Source organism: Salarias fasciatus, chromosome 5 (assembly GCF_902148845.1).
Source record: "Salarias fasciatus chromosome 5, fSalaFa1.1, whole genome shotgun sequence".
Classification (NCBI taxonomy): Eukaryota; Metazoa; Chordata; class Actinopteri; order Blenniiformes; family Blenniidae; genus Salarias; species Salarias fasciatus.
The window spans coordinates 14,529,540-14,548,548 of record NC_043749.1 but is presented as its reverse complement, the minus strand read 5'-3'; the positions used below and the strand labels follow the sequence as shown (position 1 = coordinate 14,548,548).

The window sequence follows — 19,009 nt, the reverse complement described above, 5'->3', positions numbered from 1 at the left end:
AGAGGCGGTAAGTAGAACTGCACACATTCTTCCAAGTCCAGTGATCTTTTAAGTTCAAAATATTGTACAAAGTGTCCAATTAAAATCGTATTATTGGATAATAATTACTTTCACGGTCATTCACACACGTTACGTTATGAGGATTACAGTATATTTTAAGTCTTTGGATATCGAAGTCATTCAGTTTTATAACCATGTCTATTCAGGACTTATTTTATTGCTAAATAAGTAAATAAATAAATTCAGTTCAATCCAGTCCAGTTCATAAAACAATCAGGAAATTACATTCGGTCAAACATCCACCAAATATTTATAATTACAGTTCAGAGGAATTTTATTTCTTTTTTTCTCTCTCTCTCTCTCTCACCAGTAAAGAAGGAATGGAAGAAAGAAAGAAAGAAAGAAAGAAAGAAAGAAAGAAAGAAAGAAAGAAAGAAAGAAAGAAAGAAAAAGAAAGAAAGAAAGAAAGAAACATCCAACATTCACTGGAAAAAGGGTACAGAGCAGAGAAAACTCGGGAAATTACAGATCAAACCTGGCTGCTGCCTTTCATGTGATGGATAGAAATATAAAAGGACACATTTTCTCTCAAAGAAAATGGTTTATTACATGTTATATGATATACAATACCATATCAAGTGCTCTTGAGATAAACATAATTATTACAGAAGCTGGGGCTTTAGGTGGAACTTTAGAGTAGGTATCATGTTATCAAAGTAGACGTTTACATGGTCTCTGCTTTAACATATATCAGTGTTGCCATTTTTTGTGGCGGATGTGCAAATGGTTCTTTGTTGTGTATGTTGCGGTCCATCACAGGGCAAACATAAACTGACAAGAAAAATCTCACATTCAGTTAAGCTCACATTATTGTTTTTGGACAATGGGAGGAAGTCAGAGTACCTGAAGAAAACTCTCAGTCCATGCTGTTAGGCCCAGGCCAGATTTGAACCTATGACCTTCTTGCTAGGAGGGCCAATACACACCACTGTCCAACCTGATAAAATATATCAGTTTACATTTATTAATGCTTTTCTTTTTCAATCAGGAAGAGTGGCGTGTTTGAAAAGGCCACACACTGATTGAGGATACAAAAAGTCGATTAATACTGGTCCTAGATTTTCATGAAGTCAGTTGCATAAATATGATTGCTTCTTTGTAACAATTGTTAAGTGCAAAATTATCAAGTATACAAAAAGTATGAAAATACTCATAAAGCATTGTAAATAAAGTAAGAGCCATGTTTAGTTATTGCTCTGGAGGAGATTATGTTTCAGACCCTCCTTAGCCAGGCTGTAGTGTATTTCCAGTCTCCTGCCTTCTTGATCCTGGATCCATGTTTCGGCCATCCTGTTTGCATTTAGTGAAGTGTTGTCAGGTCAGTATTAGAGCTGGCTTGAAGCCAGGTGGAGGTGGCAGGGTTTGCAAAGCATTTTTCCATCTAAAGGATAGCAGCCTCGCTCGTTGGGTTCAGTGGAAAGCTGGATGCCACAGACCTGCAGGCAATATCAAACACTTACTGACTGGTGATTAAAAATCGCCATTTGTTTACTTGTCAGTGATTCTTTGTTTTCTGTTTTTTGATGATGTTTGCACGAAGGATTCCTACCTCACATCTGTAGCAGTTCTCATGGAAGGATTGTCCCAAACATTCAACGGTATAACTGTCCGTCCCATCTTCTTTTGGAATAATTAACCTGTCACAGGCGCTGCACTGCGGAGCATATTTCCTTCATGGACAAGGTTTCAGGGAAAGAGAGCACATCGTTCATTATTATTATTTCCTTTTCATCCTCAGATGACATTATTTCAGCTGTTCAAACAGAAAAAGTGTAGAAGTTCAGTTCAGAGTTCTTCAGAAAAGAAAAAAAAACAGCAATGAAATGACTAGCTGAAATAATGTGAAAACAAATTAACCTGATTTAACATGTTGAAGAATACAGAAGCTTCTTATATTGAATATTATAGTTGTAATGTGTGAAATGTGATTTTTTTTTTTTAACTGTTTTTCTGTCATACCTGTAATAGTCCTGAAGACAGTAAACCTCTCCGACTTCCCCTTGAGCAAACGCCTGCTCTCCAATCTGCTTTTTACATGTCGTACAGGTGAAACATAGAGGATGGTACGCTCGTTCAAGTGCACGGATCACATGATCTGTGATGACCTCTCCACACGCCCAGCAGAGCTCCAGAATGGCCTGAAACAGAGACACGGGAACTGGAGTTGTTCAGTGCGACTCTATGGTTGACTGTTTGGTTTAATGCCTAACCATCCCAGTGTCATGTGGACTAGTGTCTACCTGGTAGCAGTCTTCACAGAGAGGGATCCCTGCCTTGTTGTAGTATTGTTTACCAGCCAGGGGGATGTGACAGGACCGACACTGGAAGCAGCCTTCGTGGTATGTCCTGTTCAGTGCCTCTATCACAAGTTCAGGAAGAGCCATAGGCTTCCGACAGAAGCCACACACATCTGTAAGATACACAAACTGCAGCTGTCAAAGCAGGTTGTGCGAAATACATGTCTGCGTGAAAGATCATGGTACCTTTGCTCTCTGGGCTCATGTCTTGGCTGCTTGTGTGCGTCCCGTGAGATTGTTCATCCTGGTTAAACCCACTAGATGGTGTGCTTGTTTCTACCTGGAATTTTGAGCAGGAATGAAGAAAAAAATGCACTTTATCATGGTTTGGTTGCACAACTCACAATTTTAGAAATGCTACTTTCTGAGTAGAAAACATTTTCCACATCACTTGAGCATCTTTTTTTTTTTTTGATACAGAGACATCTTTCAGTCTTTATAACAATCAGGAGACGAAAAAGCCTGTTTCTAATTAAATTTGCTGGAGTGAGATGACATGTTTCTTCTACCAATAAAACATACACTACTCCATATTCTCATCAATAAACTACTGGCTCAAATATACACCACGGTGTACAGAGGAAAGAACTTGAAGCTGTAAAAATATAACACCATTCTCTCACAGTAAATTTCTCATGGAATAAAATGTAGTATACTACTGATAAACACAATAAAGAGGAATAACAACAAACAGAAAGAAAGAAAGAAATCAAAAACTCTGCGTTATTTTAGCATTTTTCCCTAACTTATATTGATTAATCACTGAAATTATGCTTTAAGAAGGAAAAGAAAATATTTGGAGCGGCAGTGCTTGCATATATTTGATGATGGTTCTTTTTGTCATTTTCAAAATTGTGGCATTAAAGTTCATTCATCAACAAAAACATAAGTTTTTCTGACTGGAAGCACACCATGGACCAATGAGAAGAATTTGAAGTGATTGTCCCAAATGATATGGAACAACGTAAATATAAACAAATTAGTGAAATGGATGTGAAATTTTAAGGCGGCACAGCAATAGAACTGTCCGTACCACTTTGTTGTAAACTGACGGCTGGTCTGGCGTCGCAAGATGAGAAAAAGGAGTTTGTGCAGGATGAAGTGGTGAAAGTGCAGAGACGTCATGGCCCAGTGTTGACACCTGGGCATCAGGAGGAGGAGGAGGAGGAGGAAACAACTCTGATAGGCAAGAAAAAAAAACAAAACAAAACAGTCAATTCAGGAATATAAAAGGAAAAGATCTCATCAAATCATCAGGTACTTTTTATGAGAAGAATCATTACTTTAAAGTAATGAGTAATGAGTAAAGCCACTGTAATACAATCAAATGAGGGTGTGGAAGTGAAAATACTCAATACAGTGGTAACATTTCACTTGTAACTGACCTTTAGTCAACAAGTAATTTATGGACACACCTCTTGTACAGAGGAATGCATTAATTCAAGTCTGGTCATTTTTACATACAGACGCATTTTAATGATCACAACCTCAACCTAATGCCCTCTACACCTTAATATCTAATATTTGATACTCTTTAGTTTTATTTATATATTTTGTGCAATGTGGAGCTGCTGTGATCACTGAATTTCTTATCATTTTTCAGGTCAATTACCTGGAGGACTTCTCTGGTCTTCTTCTTTTTGCAGTGATGATTTTCCAGGGACAGATTTGCCAAGTGTCGGTCCTGAAGCTTGGCTCAGCGCGGCCGCACGAGTCCGATCTCTGCTGCCCGCTTTGCTTTGAACTTCTGAGCGTGTGTGCTCGTCTCTCTGATGTCTGAAGGCAGGTGTGCCGTCACCTGGGCCGAGTCTGACCGCGGCGTGCTGCTTGTCTCGGGCCGGGCTGCTTTGAGCCTGGAGAGCAGGCTGCTGCTGCGGCGTCACGGTGGCTCTGTGAGGTGATGCCAGCGTGATGAAGACGGAGGACACCATCCTCTTCGGTGGAGCTGCCGACGCCATAAATACTGAAGAACTCTCCTCACAGCCTGACAGGAGGACAGGAGGACAGTTGTTAACATCCACTCATGACCAGAGACATATCACACATCCAACACATCAGGAGGATATCAGCCTCAAGCACATAATCCCTGTAGTATTAACAAAATGCCTTCAGCCGGCTCTGTGGGAGCGCTCACTCTCACTTTGAAGAAGGATATTCACACACTCACAGGTCTCATTACCCATAATGAATGGTTTTGGGGACAGGAAGCACACATCTGAATTATCTCCTTCCTTTAAACCCTCTCAACAAAGGCTGTGAGCTGACATTACTTACCTACAAGAAGATGTGGTTTGAAGGCAACTCTCTTCCTTTTCTTATCTCCTTTAATGGTCTGTAGATCCAAACTCCTGGCTTATTTTCCCTCCTATAAGCTGCCTCTGGGAGAAGACTTTACTCCGATAGAGAGGGCAGCTATCTGCAGAAGGCCACTCCTTTTCCTTGTGCGCCTCCCTCCCCGAGTCTCTCGTCCGTCGACCCCTCCTCCCTCTCTGGTTGAATGACAATACCGACTCCCTCTCAGCCGTAAAAGGTGAACAGCTAATCTCGGGCGAAGTGCAGTAAAAAAACATGACACATTCATTTAGTATGAAAACTTGGCAGGCCGACACACACTTGCTCGCATGCACGTAGACACACACACCCACACTCGGTTGTGCAACAGTTGTTCAGTCCTATCAAAAACACACACTCACTCTTAACAGATGAATTACACAATGCAGTGTCATGAAGACGCTGTCTTGAGGGTTTTCACCCTGAGAGCGACCAGCAGAAACACACACAGCTGCCTGCTTTTATCTCCGAACGCTCCGGCAGGATGTGACTATACCTGCACGCCTCCTCCAGCAGCTCTTTATCTCAAGCTGTCCTCTTTCTCTTCCCCCGTGCAGCTCTGCCTTATTGTTCTGTCAGCTTTATTTTCCCTACCTCCCTCATCGAGTCTGCCTCCTTTTTTCTTCTCCCTCTTCCCTTTTTTTTCCCTTCCCCCACAACATTATATTACTTTAGCCTTGACTCACTATCAGTGTCTCGTGGCTTTGCTTCCATCGGGCCCCACAGACGTGCAGAGCGGAGCCCACCGTCTGGCTCCACGAGGTGGGCTTCATCAGCGAAGCAGCATTACAGTGCAATGAATCGGGGCTTTGTGGAAGGGGAGATGTTGGTATATTAGGAGAGAGGAGGGGGGGGGATACTGAGTGATGTCTGTGAGAGCCATGAAAAAGTGGCTTTGTTTTGTTACGCAGCTCTACATCAGCGAGCCTCCGTGATATCAGGTCTGCCGATCAGCAAATATTTGGGTTAGTTCCTGGAGCCGAAGCTCGTGAGGTTCCTCCCCCTCCCCACAACTACACTACACTCCCGAAAGTCTGGAGAAATGTTCATGGACCAAGGCAGCAGATGTGGAAACAAACTTTCCTGCTCAATGTGGGTCAGCGTGAGAGAGAGAGAGAGAGAGGAGCGAGGCAGGAAGGTGCGGAGAGGGTTAATAGGGGACGGCGATGCAGGACGGTGATGGGGGTCTCTGTTGTTCCACCTCTCGGGAAAGGAATGCTGCAGTGATGTCAGGCTGCAGGAGGGAGCATGCCTACCGATGACACCATCCACAGACCTCCAGACTCCACCCCCCCAACCCAGCCACAGTCCTGATTAAACTCCCTGAACCTCCTCACGGCTCCTGACAGCGGGACAACAATGGAGAGAGATGGAAAAGAAGGAAGTGACAAGAAAAACAACTTCGCGTTCCCAAACAGCTGCGGCTGATGAGCGACTTTACGTTGTAGCTGCAGGAGTCAAACGGCGACGGTTCAGAGTCGGGTCTTTACCCCAGTTTTCCTCAAGTGGTACTGGGATTACGTGAACATGGAGAAAACACTGTGGTTTACTTTAAAAGACTTTGTTTGTTTAAAAAAAATATATAATAACTTAGAGACAGAAGGAAATTCTAAGAAACAGAGAACAGACTTTTCACAGCATGAGTGTGAAGTAAAACTATCACTTATTAACATTACTCACAATAATGCAGTTGAATTTATAAGATGTATACTAGAGACCAATTAAAATTTAAAATATAAGCCTTTGTGCAGTCGTAGACCATATTAACACTTTTTATGATGTTAAGAATAAAAAGCTTCTGAGCACAACAACTGTTATGGAATAATTCAACAACCGTTTCCAGTGATGTGGAAAAATATTAAGAAGTCCAGTTTTGAACTAAAAATGTCCATTTAAAGTGAGACACTGCAACACAGGTTACTTGTTTATTGGTGTATGTGACCTTTGACCCTGTGTGGGGTCGGGATTGGCTCCGACCCCCCGAGACGCTTTCGAAAGAAAAATTCTCTCATAGATTGGCCTCAAGAATCTGTAGAAAGACTGAAACTCACCAAAAGCTCTTCAGACGACTGAGTGGTTGTAAGATCAATTTTATCCCTGACCCACTAAAAATAGTTTATATACTGATTTGCCGACACCTTCGCAAAATTTAGTGCCAGCACTTTGTAGGTTCTTTACTTTGGACTTCATGACCCCTGAGAGAAGGTGTGAGAGACTAGGACGGGATTGTCAGAAGACTTTCTAATATGTAATCTGGGCGGCTTGTGGGTTGGGATGAACCGAGCTAAGTGAGAAACATGAAGATTCAGTCTCTCTTAGTGCTGAAGACAAGTTTTATTGACAAGGAAGACAGTAAATAAACACTTTCCTTAAAAATACGTTTATTGACATTTGAGGTTGTGATATTTGAGGCAGAGTTTGTTCATCAGCTGTCGGCTGATTTTCTCAGTCTTCTTCTGTGACTGGAGCTCTCATGTCTGATCAGCCTGGTTTGTTCATGTTCCTGAAACAGACCGAGGTTTGTTGTGGAAGCAACAAATAAAACAATGGAAAAGTTCTAATAATGGAGGAGTGGTTCTCTAGAGAAGGAGTAGATTTGCAGGTACCTTCAGTGCGGCCTGGAGCAGGTCCTGCGAGGGCAGCATGCAGACTCCTTCTCCAACGAAAGCGACGAGGACGTGGAGGACGTCGGACCAGCTGCCCAATGTCAGCATGAGCACCAGCAAGCCTCCCAGTCGCACCACAACTGTGTGTAAGAGGGCCTCGGCGCCGGGCTGTCGATGCTGATCCTCTGAAACAGGAACATTTTCATTTTGTTTGTGACTGAAGCTGTATTTATTTACTATTCATCCAACCAGACCACCTGACCCTCTGCCCTGACCTTCACCTTGAATATAGAAAACGAGCATGGAGTAACAGAGTGTCAGCGGAGTCCAGAACTTCACGGCGTCCTTCTGGGACAAGAAGTGCTCATAAACGGTGGAAGTGGCAGCCACGGCCGCAACAGCAAAAGCCAGGATGACTGCTCTCTGCAGCGAGCCCAGGATGCCGTGTCCCGAGGTCTGCAGGGTGATGCACTTCCCACAGTACCGCTCGGTGCTGTGCAGTGGGTAGAGGCGGACGGCATGGCTCCACAGCCCGTGGCAGAGGCCTGCCAGTGCCCGGCTGAGAGCTGCAGCCAGGAGCAGGCCGAGGGAGCTGTGTGGAGCCCCCTGATGGAGGAAAGCCAGAGTGCAGGTGAGGCTGCAGCCCAGAGAGAACTGGCTCTGGATGAGGAGAAGGTCCAGACCTCTGCTGCTTCCATCCTGGGAAACAGATTCAACAAGCGAGAAATGCCATGGAGATGATTGGTTTTATATGTCTGGGTATCATTACTATGACTATTCCATTTTAAGACACATGTTTCTTCAACCTCATACTTTAATATAAGTATGTTTATTTGCTTTATTGTGTTTCAAACATTTGCATTGCTTGAGTTTTATATGCAGTTTGAATCTCAAAAGAATTAATGTTTTAGCATCAAAGAGCTACTTCCCAGCATAAGGATGAATCAAGACTTAATTAGAGCTCAACGTAAACGAACAAGACAATGTTTTGCGTTTCTACATTCCATTTACAAAAGATGTCTTAATATTCTCTTAGTTTTAAGCAAACTATTCAAGGAGACAATGAACAGGTGACCGATCCAGTCGAGCACACACACACTCACTTCACCAATTAGCCTGAAATAAATGATTTTGGAACATAGGAAGAGACCAGAGAACTGTCATGCTCTCTGAGAACATGCAAACTCCACACAAAGGAAGACTCCACAGCCTCAGCTGGACTTGAACCAGGGACATTCTCATTGAGCATCAATCCCTTCACCACTGCAGCCCTTTCAACAGGCATGAAATGTTAAAACGCACAACTTAATAAAGAAGATTCACACATCTTCAAATGTATACCAGTGATCAGGAACACATCGACCATTAAATGCCTCAATTACTAGAAAACTTTAAAATGGATCTGAAAGGTTACTTCTACACTCTGCATATGTCTAAACTGTATGACTATTATTCAAATGGTTAAAATAAGTTCATCCAGAATTTCTACTCTGACAAACTGCTTTTAAAAACACGACTGCAAGTCCACACAAGAGAACAACTTGTGTATCTTGTTAAAGGTAACGTGCTGCTGTTTTCCCAGGGGAGGAACTCACCAGACCTTCCGATGCGCAGGCAAAAACAACTCTGAGGGAGAACTCCAGCACGACCAAGGAGGAAACCCTGGAGCCCACCAGGGACAGGAGGACTGCCAGGCACCAGAAGTGGAGGGTTGCTCTCCAGGAGCCCTTCTGAGGACCAGCCGCTGTGGACAACCTCCGTTTACTCTCAGTTTCACCTTGAGAATCACTGAATAGAGAGAAGTGGGGGAAAATACCTTCACTGCTCCCTAAAAATTCACAAACCTCTTTTTTTTTTAAAAGGGAAATTCACCTGCATGTTTGAATCAAGTTGTAAACTCTCAACAGACTGCGCAGCACTGATATTCCACACGCACCTACAACACCTTTAAAAACGAAAAAAAAACCACAATGAACATCAAAATACATGAAAAATAAAATATTACAAAAGTGAAACTGAACTGACCCTGAAGAAAGTAGTCGACTGGGTTTGAATCAAAGAGCATCCATTCATTGGTGTCTAGTATCCAGAAAAGAATCATCTTCTGTTTTGTTAAAGGAAGATGCTCAAATATTTCGCCAAGACGTCATGTTTCTTCAACCTGAGATCTGCTTAAAAGCCAGAAGCGTGGTACATGTGCTCTTCTGGACATCTGGCGCTGCTGGAAGAGTTTACATTGCCTTCGTTTGTCGGGTCTGAGTGGGCTACATCCCTTTAACGGTCCAAAGGTTGGACTTGTTGTGGCCACAGTCATCAGTTTAACTATTCCCTGACGAAAAAAAGACTGAAAGTCCACTGTAGATGATGATTACGTTACCCAAATCAATATGAAACACGTCAGTTTGTTCTATAAAAGCTGCTACAGCAGCGAGTTTCTGAAGATGCATCGCTTTTGTTTGAAAAGGAACAAAAAACCATTTATTAGAAAAACATCTTTATTGACGATAGTTAGCTTAAAAGGCCTTAAAACACTCAAAGACAAGCTTTCTGAGAACAAAAAGAAATCAAGTGCTGCTCCTGGCTTTACAGTGGTTCAGGTCTGTAAATGAGGAAAATACATGATTCATACTTTCATCTGCACAAAGAAAAAACAAGGCAACGAAAATTAAGCACTGAAGTTTGATCAATATTACAGTCATGATGGATTATCAACATGGAATATACAGCTTATTTTAACAATTCAAACTTTTTCCTCAAGTAGTCTGCCTTTCCAAGCTGATGTTGAAAAATTCAAAGATCACTTGTAACTTAATTGTTTGAGGTAACAAAAGGTCAAACCTGAATGTTCACTTTACACATCATAGTCATCTGAAAGAAACTCCTTAAACAGTGTCTTAACAGATTGTGTCGTGTGTTGAACTCTTCATGGAGTGCTGCTATTTAATACGTCATCTGTGCTTTTTTTTGGATCAGAACAAGTGCCACCGAAAGCAGCTTTGAAGGCAGAGTGAGATCTATGAGCTGGTGCTCGAGTCTGCAGGACAACTATGAAACCACAACCAAGAGGCGTGAACTCAGCATGAAGAATAGAAGGAAAACACAACAAGAACCTTGAATGCTGGTGACGTGATTGAAAATGTCTTCGCTCAGAGAAACATTAAAATCTAGAAAATCACTGTCCGCATAGCCGAGAAACATCCCAGAATTTAGAAAAGCAGTGAAGTAACATTATGACTCTTTAGCTAAAGAAAACATCAAATAAACAAATGCTCACGAGCTTCATCACCGCTGGTGATCATCATTTTCTTGTTTCTGTTTCTCTGCTAAATTGGCCGAGGTGCATAGCTCCCACATGGATTGAAAAGCCGTATCAATATCAAAGAAAGTGCATCCAACAGTGTCTCTGTTTTGCCTTGAAGGCAGTTCTTCATTGAATGGAGGTTTATTTCTATATCTTCATCTGTGACCAGCCACACAGACCGGTTCAAGTTTGTGTGTGTGTGTGTGTGTGTGTGTGTGTGTGTGTGTGTGTGTGTGTGTGTGTGTGTGTGTGTGTGTGTGTGCTGGTGGTTCAGCTGCCTCCTTGGCACTAGTTGTGTTTCACTGCCTGCTGCCTCAGCAAGTCCCAGAAAACCATGCTGAGCATGGTGTGGGGGGCCAGTCGCAGGAAGACGGGGCCCATGCCTTTATACAACCCCAGCGGCCCCTCGGCTCTGCACACTTTCAGCATACAGTCTGACAGTCCGCTGTACAAACGCCCCTACAAAACACACGGAAAACAGGATCAACACTGAACTGAGGAAGTCAACGATTCTGGTGATACAAACGAGAGCAAACACCACTCTGACAAACTCGGACTCACCCTGCGAAACTCGTCGACCGGCTGGTTGTAGAGTCGCGTGCTGATGACGTCGAACGGCGTGATGGCCACGGCCACGGCCACGCCGCTGATGCTGGCAGCTATCAGCACTGTCATCCAGCTGTTTGGACTGAACCACTGCAAGAGGAGCAGACAGTTAACCGTGTTAACCACGCCCTAAGAATGCCACCTGTTCATGGCGCCTACCTGGGAGCGTGACACCCAGTCCTTGGCGGAGGTGAAGGTTGCCAGTTGGGCAGCTGATCCCACCATGACGCGAGGCACGGCCCCATTCACCCCCCTCCAGAGACCAGACAGCCCCTCCCGTCGATAGATGGAAACAAAGGCATCCGACACGCCCTGAAAAGAGAATAAAACGTCTTGACTGAGATAATAAAAGTAATCTATATTTATGTGTTCCTGACATAACATGAAGCTATAGTGTTACTGTAATACAGTGGCGACACTGATCAATAATATTCTGTTTTATTGTTTTTTCCTTTAATAAAGCCTTGAAGAGACATTATGAAAAATGTTAAAACATCCTCTAAAGCAGAGGTTATTTTCCTTCAGGGGTCACACACAGTGGTAGCTGGGAGGCGAGAGAAGTGGACTTAAAGGGATACTTCAACATTTTGGCAAATTGGCCCATTTAGCGCAATTCCTTAGTCATTTCGAACAGCATACTTACTTTTTTTTGTAAGGGCGAGCTATTGTTTATTCAGAGGTGAGTCGGGAAAGGTTTTTAGGACGGACACAATGGAAGTGAATGGTATTTTTGTTCCCCCTCGTCAAACTAATCAAATACAAAATCCAACAACCCCAAAACACTTTGGTGGACACGTTATAATCCGCACATTCACTACGCTGTGAAATATTAATGCAAAATTACGAGATTGAGTTGTTTATGCGAAGATTGCTAAGACGGAACTGCTTACTAAACACGGCGTCTGGGCGTAGTGATTTCAAAAGAAAAAGTAGTTCCCAGTATTTGCTTCAGTGTCGTAACGCTACAATATTATTTGTTGGTGTTCCACAGCGTAGTGAATGTGCGGATTATAACGTGTCCACCAAAGTGTTCTGGGGTTGTTGGATTGTGTATTTGATGAGTTTGACAAGGGGAACCAAAAAAACCGCTCACTTCCATTGTGTCCGTCCCGAAAACCTTCCCCGACTCACCTCTGAATAAACAACAGCTCGCCCTCACAAAGAAAGTAAGTATGCTGTTCGAAATGACTAAGGAATTGCGCTAAATGAGCCAATTTGCCAAAATGTTGAAGTATCCCTTTAAGATCAGAGGTTTGCAGGTTGGATTCCACAGCTGACGTGTCCCAACCGTGGAGGAGAGACCTTTAACCCCATCAGCTCTCTGGAGCGCTATAATACGACCACACCACTGTATCCTAGATATAGGATTAGTCAATGCAGGAAAAAAGAAGTATTTCCTCAAGAGGAATAAAAAAAACTGACCAAAAAAGGTTTTAAACTGACTGGAGTGGCAAAATGATATAGAAATTACCGTTATTAAGAAACATTTTGAATATTTTCCTTAGTCTTAGAGCAAAGAAGTAAGAGACCATTTTTAAAAATGCCGTATTTAATGTATATTTTTATTGTCTTGTGAGTAATGAGGTAGCAGAATTTGGTGTGTGTGTGTGTGTGTGTGGGTGGTTATTCCACAGGGTTACAACGGATCATCCAGGGGGTCTCTATTTCTTTTATTTCTTTTTCTGTATTTGTCTGTAATTCTTTTCTTCCTGAGCCTTCAGTATCACTGTTAAGAAAAGTGTAAAAAAAAAAAAGTAATCGAACATCCTACCATGTGGTTATGCTGGTGACCGACCGCAATCGCTTTCACAGTTTGAGCCTGCAGGTGTGTTTTCACCTGTGAAGCAAACACACATATTAGAATCCGTTAAGTTTTCTCGGTAGAATGATCTCTGGCAAAAATAAAATGAAAGACACAGAAAACCCAGGATGTCACTAATTTAGATAATATTTCAGCTGATACGAGGATGAGTTACGTAAAAGTTACAGATAACAGGTATGAGTTACATAACAAACAGTCAGGAAGTCTGTGACGATTCATTTGCACCAACAACCTAATCACACTGTTGTTTTATGCTCAGCATGTACAAACAAAGACAATCATTATTCAGGTTTTCTGTGATGAGTGATGCAGTGAAATAGAAGACGACCAAAGCAGAGGCCCCATTTCCTTCTTGATCTCATGGATAAAGTAACTTTCATCTTGTTTTCTTCGATCACTGCCACCGGTATGCAGAGACGAGCCATAGGGTCCAGTCTATATGGAGCGGCGGTTGTTGGGTTGAAGCGGTGTGCAGGGTATATTTAGTGACTTCAGCACGGACTAACATGCCCCTGAAAAATATTGTTTTTCCATGACTGTGCAATAAATTAGATAGCCTACAAGAGATTGACTCAAGGGTTCAGACAGTAAACAACAACAATAAAACACTGTTCCGGTCATTTGAAAGATAAACGCAGCTCATTCATAAAAGGGACAATAAAAAGTGGAACAGTGAAGCTGATGTGAGTTGGAAAACAGGTCAGGAAAATAAACACCAAGTTCTTCATGTGGAGAATAGACGCACAACAAAAAAAACATAGAATAGTGAGGTACAACCCATTCAGCAGTTTATGTCAAAAATGTAATCAAACTGAATATTAAATAACTCAACCTCGTATCGATGATGACCTGGCCTTATGAAACACACGTGTGCTTCACTTTGCACATAAACACTCATACAGGACTAAAATAGATGAAAGACATCGGACACTCCTTTGAAACGGAGCTGCTGGAGTCTTGTTTTTGTTGTTCAGGTCAAATGCAGGAAGTTCAGGCTTCACTGGATCAGAGCCTTACAGGCAGCTTCTTTTGCTTTATGGCGTCTTATTCCAAATGGAGATTTTCAATATTACTGGGTTTTTTTTTTAGTAACCTTCTCTCTAAAAAGTGAAAGAACAAGGTCACACTCTGTACAGCATGCACTGAAACACTAATCAAAAGGCCATTTTTAAATTGAAAAACTCACTTTCGCTACACGGATTAAACTGTTTGGTCGTATGAAATTGTATAATTTTTCCACAGTGAGCACATAGAAGGGGAGATCTTGCACTACAAAAATCAAGAAAATTCCCATGTGATTCTTCTCACTTTGAGAGTCAAAAACTCACGTTACCTCATTGAGATCTTTAAAGAAACTACTTCATTCTGGATGGAAATTTTGTTCACTCACACTGGATTAATTTTGAAACTCGATCCCATGATATACACTGAATCACAGGAGAAAGAAATACAGCTACGAACAAGTTTCACAGATTTTGCTCAGTTTAAAGAGCATACTTTAAATGCAAATGTATATAAAATGGGAGCAGAGGAGGGAACTGTACATGTGCTCAGCAGACTGATCCCACAGTATCTTGAAACACGAGGAGCAGTGAAGGAAATGAGAAACCATGTGCCGTGCAGCATTGTGAATACATAGTGTTTGTCTTTTAGTCCTACTTCTTAAAACTATTGAAATTAAACTTTTTGAAAGAGTGAGAGCACCTCATAGATAGTTAGAAGACATTTGTAGCAAATGGAAGAAATCTTTGAAGCACAGAAAGAAAAAGAGGAGGATTTAGTTATGTAACATGAAATGTCAGCAAATCTATACATTACAATTGTCTGAGAACCATGGCTAAAGAGCAGCAGTTGTAACATCTGCTCCTACACTGTACTCTGTGTTTTGGATATCTCCTTTCATCCAGCACATCAGACTGAAATAACTGGGTTGTTGTGGAGCTCTGCAGAATCCTGCTGAGGCCTCATTCATTTGAGTTACAGCAGAGAGATCGCTGAAACCTGAAACTCTACTAGAGTGCACAGTTGAATGAGCAACGATGTTAAAAAAAAGGGGCACAAGAAAATGTCGACTCACCAAGTATGCAGGGGAAGCGATGAAGGCACCCAGAGCGCCGGCGCCCGCCCCGGACAGCAAGCTGCCCCCGGGGAGCGAGGTGACACCCAGAGCATCGCAGTAGGAGTAGGAGCCCAGCCTCACGCCGTTCATCACGGCCTGGTATATCAGACCAACGGAGAGCCCCTTCTGCAGGCCCCGGAGCCCGTCTGTGCGCCCCACCACCCAGAGGGCCTGCAGGACCCCCCGGTAGTGGACCTGGTAGGATCCGCGAGCGCGGAGTTCCCCCTGGAGCTGCAGCCGGGTCTTCACGACCTCCAGAGGGTTGGTGAACACACAGGCTGCACAGCAGGCCACGGCGCCCAAGCCGAAGTCCAGGGGAGGCCAGACGGTCTGAGGCGGCGGCGAGGGGCCCATGATGCCCCGGGGCAGTTTGGACACGGTGGGTGTCATTCTGTGCAGAGGCTGCTCACCAAATACTGACTGCTGGGGCGAAGCTTTCAGGACCTGGGCACCAGTCATCTCTGAGAGGGGATCCTGAAGTAGAGCTGACCGTCTTTACAATCACTCTGTCTTCTTTGCAGTGTGCAGAGAGGTTAGGCGAGTCCTCGGTACAGTTGAGTTAAGTCACGCAACAATGATTACATGTTTCTCCTGCGACTCTGCAGGATCCAGATCGTCTCCTCTTCAGGGACTGCTGTTAGCTGCCTTCACTCTGCACAGGAAGCAACTGCAGGAAGAAAAAAAAAACCCCATTCATTTGTGAATCACCACATTTTAACCGTAAACCAAGTATTGTTATAAGAGCCAAACCCTAAAAGTCACATGACTGCACCTGAAAAACCTGTCAAAGTCGTTTTTCTTTCCGGCTCTTTAACTTTTTACGCCTGATGCATGTTTTCAAAATTGAAAAAAAAAAAAAAGTAGTTACATTCACAATGCACATCCTGCAGTCCCACTCAAACAAAACTGGACAAGCAAAACATGAAGCACGTGCAGTACTCAGAGTCACAAGATACATTTTAAACTCTTTTTTTTTTTAAATCTCTATCAGAAACTCACAGTACTCGCTGCTCGGGGCCCGCTCCATTCTTCCTCATCCACCGGTCATTGTAAACATGTGTCCTCAGCACATTCATTGTCAGAGCGCCCTCCCTCCGCTCCGGGTCACAGCCAATGCCGTGCACGCGCCGCCCGCCACCTCTCCACATCCCCGCGGCTGTGCCAATCACGTGGCTGCGCGGCGCGCTGCCCCCGTCGCGCGCCTATCAGCGCTCTCTGGGTAAAAGGTTATTGTTGATCAGCTGGGAGCGGAGAGTCTGACCCACTGAGGGATCAAACCAACAACCCACTTGTTTACGTTCGATTCGCTGCTGCATTAATGGGGGAGGTGGTTCTCAAAGGGTGGGGCGGGCTCCTCCTTGGGGACGCCACAAAGCCTCAGTAGGGACGCAGCAGAAATGTGTTTTTTCCCAGCTGAATCTCACAAAGTCGACAACATAATGCTTTAAACTCCTATTCTAAAAATAGAGATATTTATGCTGGTGCATTTGTTTGTATTTTGTTTTTCTTCAATACTTGCTAGATTTTTTTAGGTTCTTTTTTTCAGCACCTGTCTGAGTTTCAGGAGTACACTCTGTTCTTTACATTCTCCATAAGGCTCCACACAGCTCACAGCGAGGAGGCTGTAGGTTCACTTTTATGGGGAAGTTTGGATGTTCTCCCTGTGCTTCCGTGAGTTTTTCCTCCCACAGTCCAAAAACTAGAAGTAACCCTTAACAGAATAAAGCAACACTGAAGATGGATAGAGAGCAATGAGAAGAAGAAAAAGAAGAGGGACACACAGAAAAATCTAAAAAAAAGTACTGGCTTTTTCTTTAAGTTAAAGAAGGCGGGGTGTGTAATCAGTAGAGAGGTAAATGCTGCAAATTGCTGCTTCTGACTACAGGAAGGATAATATTTTCAGCTGCACCTTGGGAGCACAGATCCAATCCAACCTAAAAACTGGTTTGTTCAATGAAAAGTATGAGTTACCTCTTCAAAAAAGTAACTGAGTTTGTAACTGAGTCAAAATATGTTAAGAGTAAATAATTACTAGGCAAAGAAACTATTTCATTACTTTAACAAAACGTGTTTAAACATGTCAGAGCATTTGGATCCCCTCTTAACGCAACTTTAAAATGAATTTTCAATTATTCATTCTAAAATTGAATATTTTATTAATAAAATAAATGGACACTTGGCAGAATAAATTACAAACAAATATTTTGACTCAGTTACAAACTCAGTTACTTTTTTGAAGAAGTAATTCATAACTCTAAATAATTACTTTTTTTTTAAGTACCTTGCCCAACACTGGTGAGTATGACAAGTACTGTTTGGCATTTGGTGTGTGGCCCATTAGAAAGTCAAATTAATCTAAATTGTTCAAATATTGCTGTGTGGTAATATGACACAATACACAAATCAAACTGTAAATAGTATTTCTACATTTATAAAAGAATAATGACACATAGATGTATGTCAGTAGATATTAAAAGCTGCCTTTGAATGATCAGGGCTCTGGCTGTATCTCTGTCATGTCACGTGATGTAGTTTGCATCGATATGATGACGTCATTTAGAACGTTCCTGGCTGGGGAGTTTGCAACAATGTATCAATTTAGTCATCACCTAATTTGACATATTTATGTAAATTAGATGATGATGTCATCGACTGTGGGAAAGAAAAGCTCCTTTTTTTAAACGGAAGAAGGTTCATGATAAATGAAACAAATGGACACTTCACAGAAATAAATTACAAATAGGAAACATCAGTCTAAATTACTGAAATGTTGCTGTGCATGAGAGAAAACTTCAATCATATTTTATACGTAACTGTGGATAGCATTTCAATGTTCATCGACATACATCTACTGACATACAGTAGATCTTTCTATGGTTGCATCTCTGTCACGTCACGTGACGCACTTTACACTAATTTTGTCAGTAATGGTAACGGCTTTATAACGCATGGGAAAGTATTAGATTGTAGTTACTCCCATCACTGCATGGTACTCACACATACAAACATACAGTATTAGTCATCCTGGAGCTTTAAATGCTGATCTTTTAGAACTAATTAAGTTTGTCAGTGTAATTAAGGTGAAGGAACAAGGTGTCTTCTGATCACTCAAGTTGTTCCAATGGTGGGCAGCTTGCCAGCATCTCCATGAAAAATGAATGTAAGAAACAATTCGATGCACTTTGAGATGACTTAAAAACAGGACAAAATAAATGACTGAATTAAATTTGGCAAAAGAGAATTAGTTGAACCTAATAAATTAGGATCAATACCTTATTTTGATTTTAAAGTTTTTAAAGTGATTACCTAAGGTCAACATCCCAAAAAAAGGAATATAAAAGATAAAACTTGCCAGATTTTGGGTGCACATATTTGTAGAATAAATTGTGCATCTTTTAGGATAAAAATTTAATCCTGTTAAAATTCTGTTCATTTTTAAAATCTTAAATTGCTGTATTTCAGTCACTCAAACATTGTTGGAACACCTACAGCTTCCAGGGGTCTCAGGGAAAACCTGCCACTCCTGATACCATTCAGCTGTGCCGATGGTCACACCATCCAAACATGAGACGGGCTGATAAATCCAAACACTTCAAGGTCGAGCCTGAGTTTTGGTAGCCAAATCTAACTCTAATCTAATTCAAGCTAAGCAGAACAGTATTTTTGTGTATAACATGATTATTTTTCTTTTGTTACAGATTTGCAAACTTAAATTATGAATTACTCAAAGAAACCTAAACAATTATTTATTCATGTACAGCTTGAAATCATGAGTTTTATTGGAAATTCCAGAGATGAACTCTTAATTCTGATCGGGCAAATATTGGACATCAGGATGGGAAAATTTACTCAACAAAAGCAGCAACA

At 42.1% G+C, this 19,009-nt stretch overlaps 3 protein-coding genes across 3 annotated transcripts; all 3 read right to left on the bottom strand.

Annotated features, from left to right (window-relative positions):
- Positions 1-596: 596 nt before the first annotated feature.
- Positions 597-4,790, bottom strand: fblim1 (filamin binding LIM protein 1). The gene is made up of 8 exons (XM_030092387.1): positions 4,632-4,790; positions 3,970-4,341; positions 3,391-3,536; positions 2,544-2,637; positions 2,301-2,470; positions 2,020-2,198; positions 1,610-1,730; positions 597-1,496 (listed from the first exon to the last, which is right to left on the bottom strand). The coding sequence occupies exons 2-8, from the start codon at positions 4,313-4,315 to the stop codon at positions 1,386-1,388; spliced, it is 1,167 nt and encodes a 388-aa protein (XP_029948247.1). The 5' UTR covers positions 4,316-4,341; positions 4,632-4,790; the 3' UTR covers positions 597-1,385.
- A 2,323-nt stretch (positions 4,791-7,113) lies between these two features.
- Positions 7,114-9,395, bottom strand: LOC115388090 (transmembrane protein 82-like). Its single transcript, XM_030091022.1, has 6 exons — positions 9,320-9,395; positions 9,167-9,239; positions 8,890-9,082; positions 7,576-7,993; positions 7,295-7,479; positions 7,114-7,191 (listed from the first exon to the last, which is right to left on the bottom strand). The coding sequence occupies exons 1-6, from the start codon at positions 9,393-9,395 to the stop codon at positions 7,114-7,116; spliced, it is 1,023 nt and encodes a 340-aa protein (XP_029946882.1).
- A 382-nt stretch (positions 9,396-9,777) lies between these two features.
- On the bottom strand, positions 9,778-16,229 carry LOC115389027 (solute carrier family 25 member 34-like). The gene is made up of 6 exons (XM_030092390.1): positions 16,142-16,229; positions 15,101-15,809; positions 12,973-13,038; positions 11,361-11,513; positions 11,157-11,291; positions 9,778-11,054 (listed from the first exon to the last, which is right to left on the bottom strand). The coding sequence occupies exons 2-6, from the start codon at positions 15,599-15,601 to the stop codon at positions 10,884-10,886; spliced, it is 1,026 nt and encodes a 341-aa protein (XP_029948250.1). The 5' UTR covers positions 15,602-15,809; positions 16,142-16,229; the 3' UTR covers positions 9,778-10,883.
- Positions 16,230-19,009: the final 2,780 nt, after the last annotated feature.

Coding starts and splice junctions, on each gene's coding strand:
- LOC115388090 (XM_030091022.1), bottom strand. CDS start 9,395: ATGATTCTTTTCTGGATACTAGACACCAATGAATGGATGCTCTTTGAT. Junction 9,083..9,166: donor AACTTGATTCAAACATGCAG/GTGAATTTCCCT, acceptor CTCTCTATTCAG/TGATTCTCAAGGTGAAACTG. Junction 7,994..8,889: donor CCTGCGCATCGGAAGGTCTG/GTGAGTTCCTCC, acceptor TCTGTTTCCCAG/GATGGAAGCAGCAGAGGTCT.
- LOC115389027 (XM_030092390.1), bottom strand. CDS start 15,601: ATGACTGGTGCCCAGGTCCTGAAAGCTTCGCCCCAGCAGTCAGTATTT. Junction 11,514..12,972: donor GTCACCAGCATAACCACATG/GTAGGATGTTCG, acceptor TTCTCTTTTCAG/GGCGTGTCGGATGCCTTTGT. Junction 11,055..11,156: donor CGGTCGACGAGTTTCGCAGG/GTGAGTCCGAGT, acceptor TGTGTTTTGTAG/GGGCGTTTGTACAGCGGACT.
- fblim1 (XM_030092387.1), bottom strand. CDS start 4,315: ATGGCGTCGGCAGCTCCACCGAAGAGGATGGTGTCCTCCGTCTTCATC. Junction 2,638..3,390: donor CGTCAGTTTACAACAAAGTG/GTACGGACAGTT, acceptor TCAAAATTCCAG/GTAGAAACAAGCACACCATC. Junction 2,471..2,543: donor CATGAGCCCAGAGAGCAAAG/GTACCATGATCT, acceptor TGTATCTTACAG/ATGTGTGTGGCTTCTGTCGG.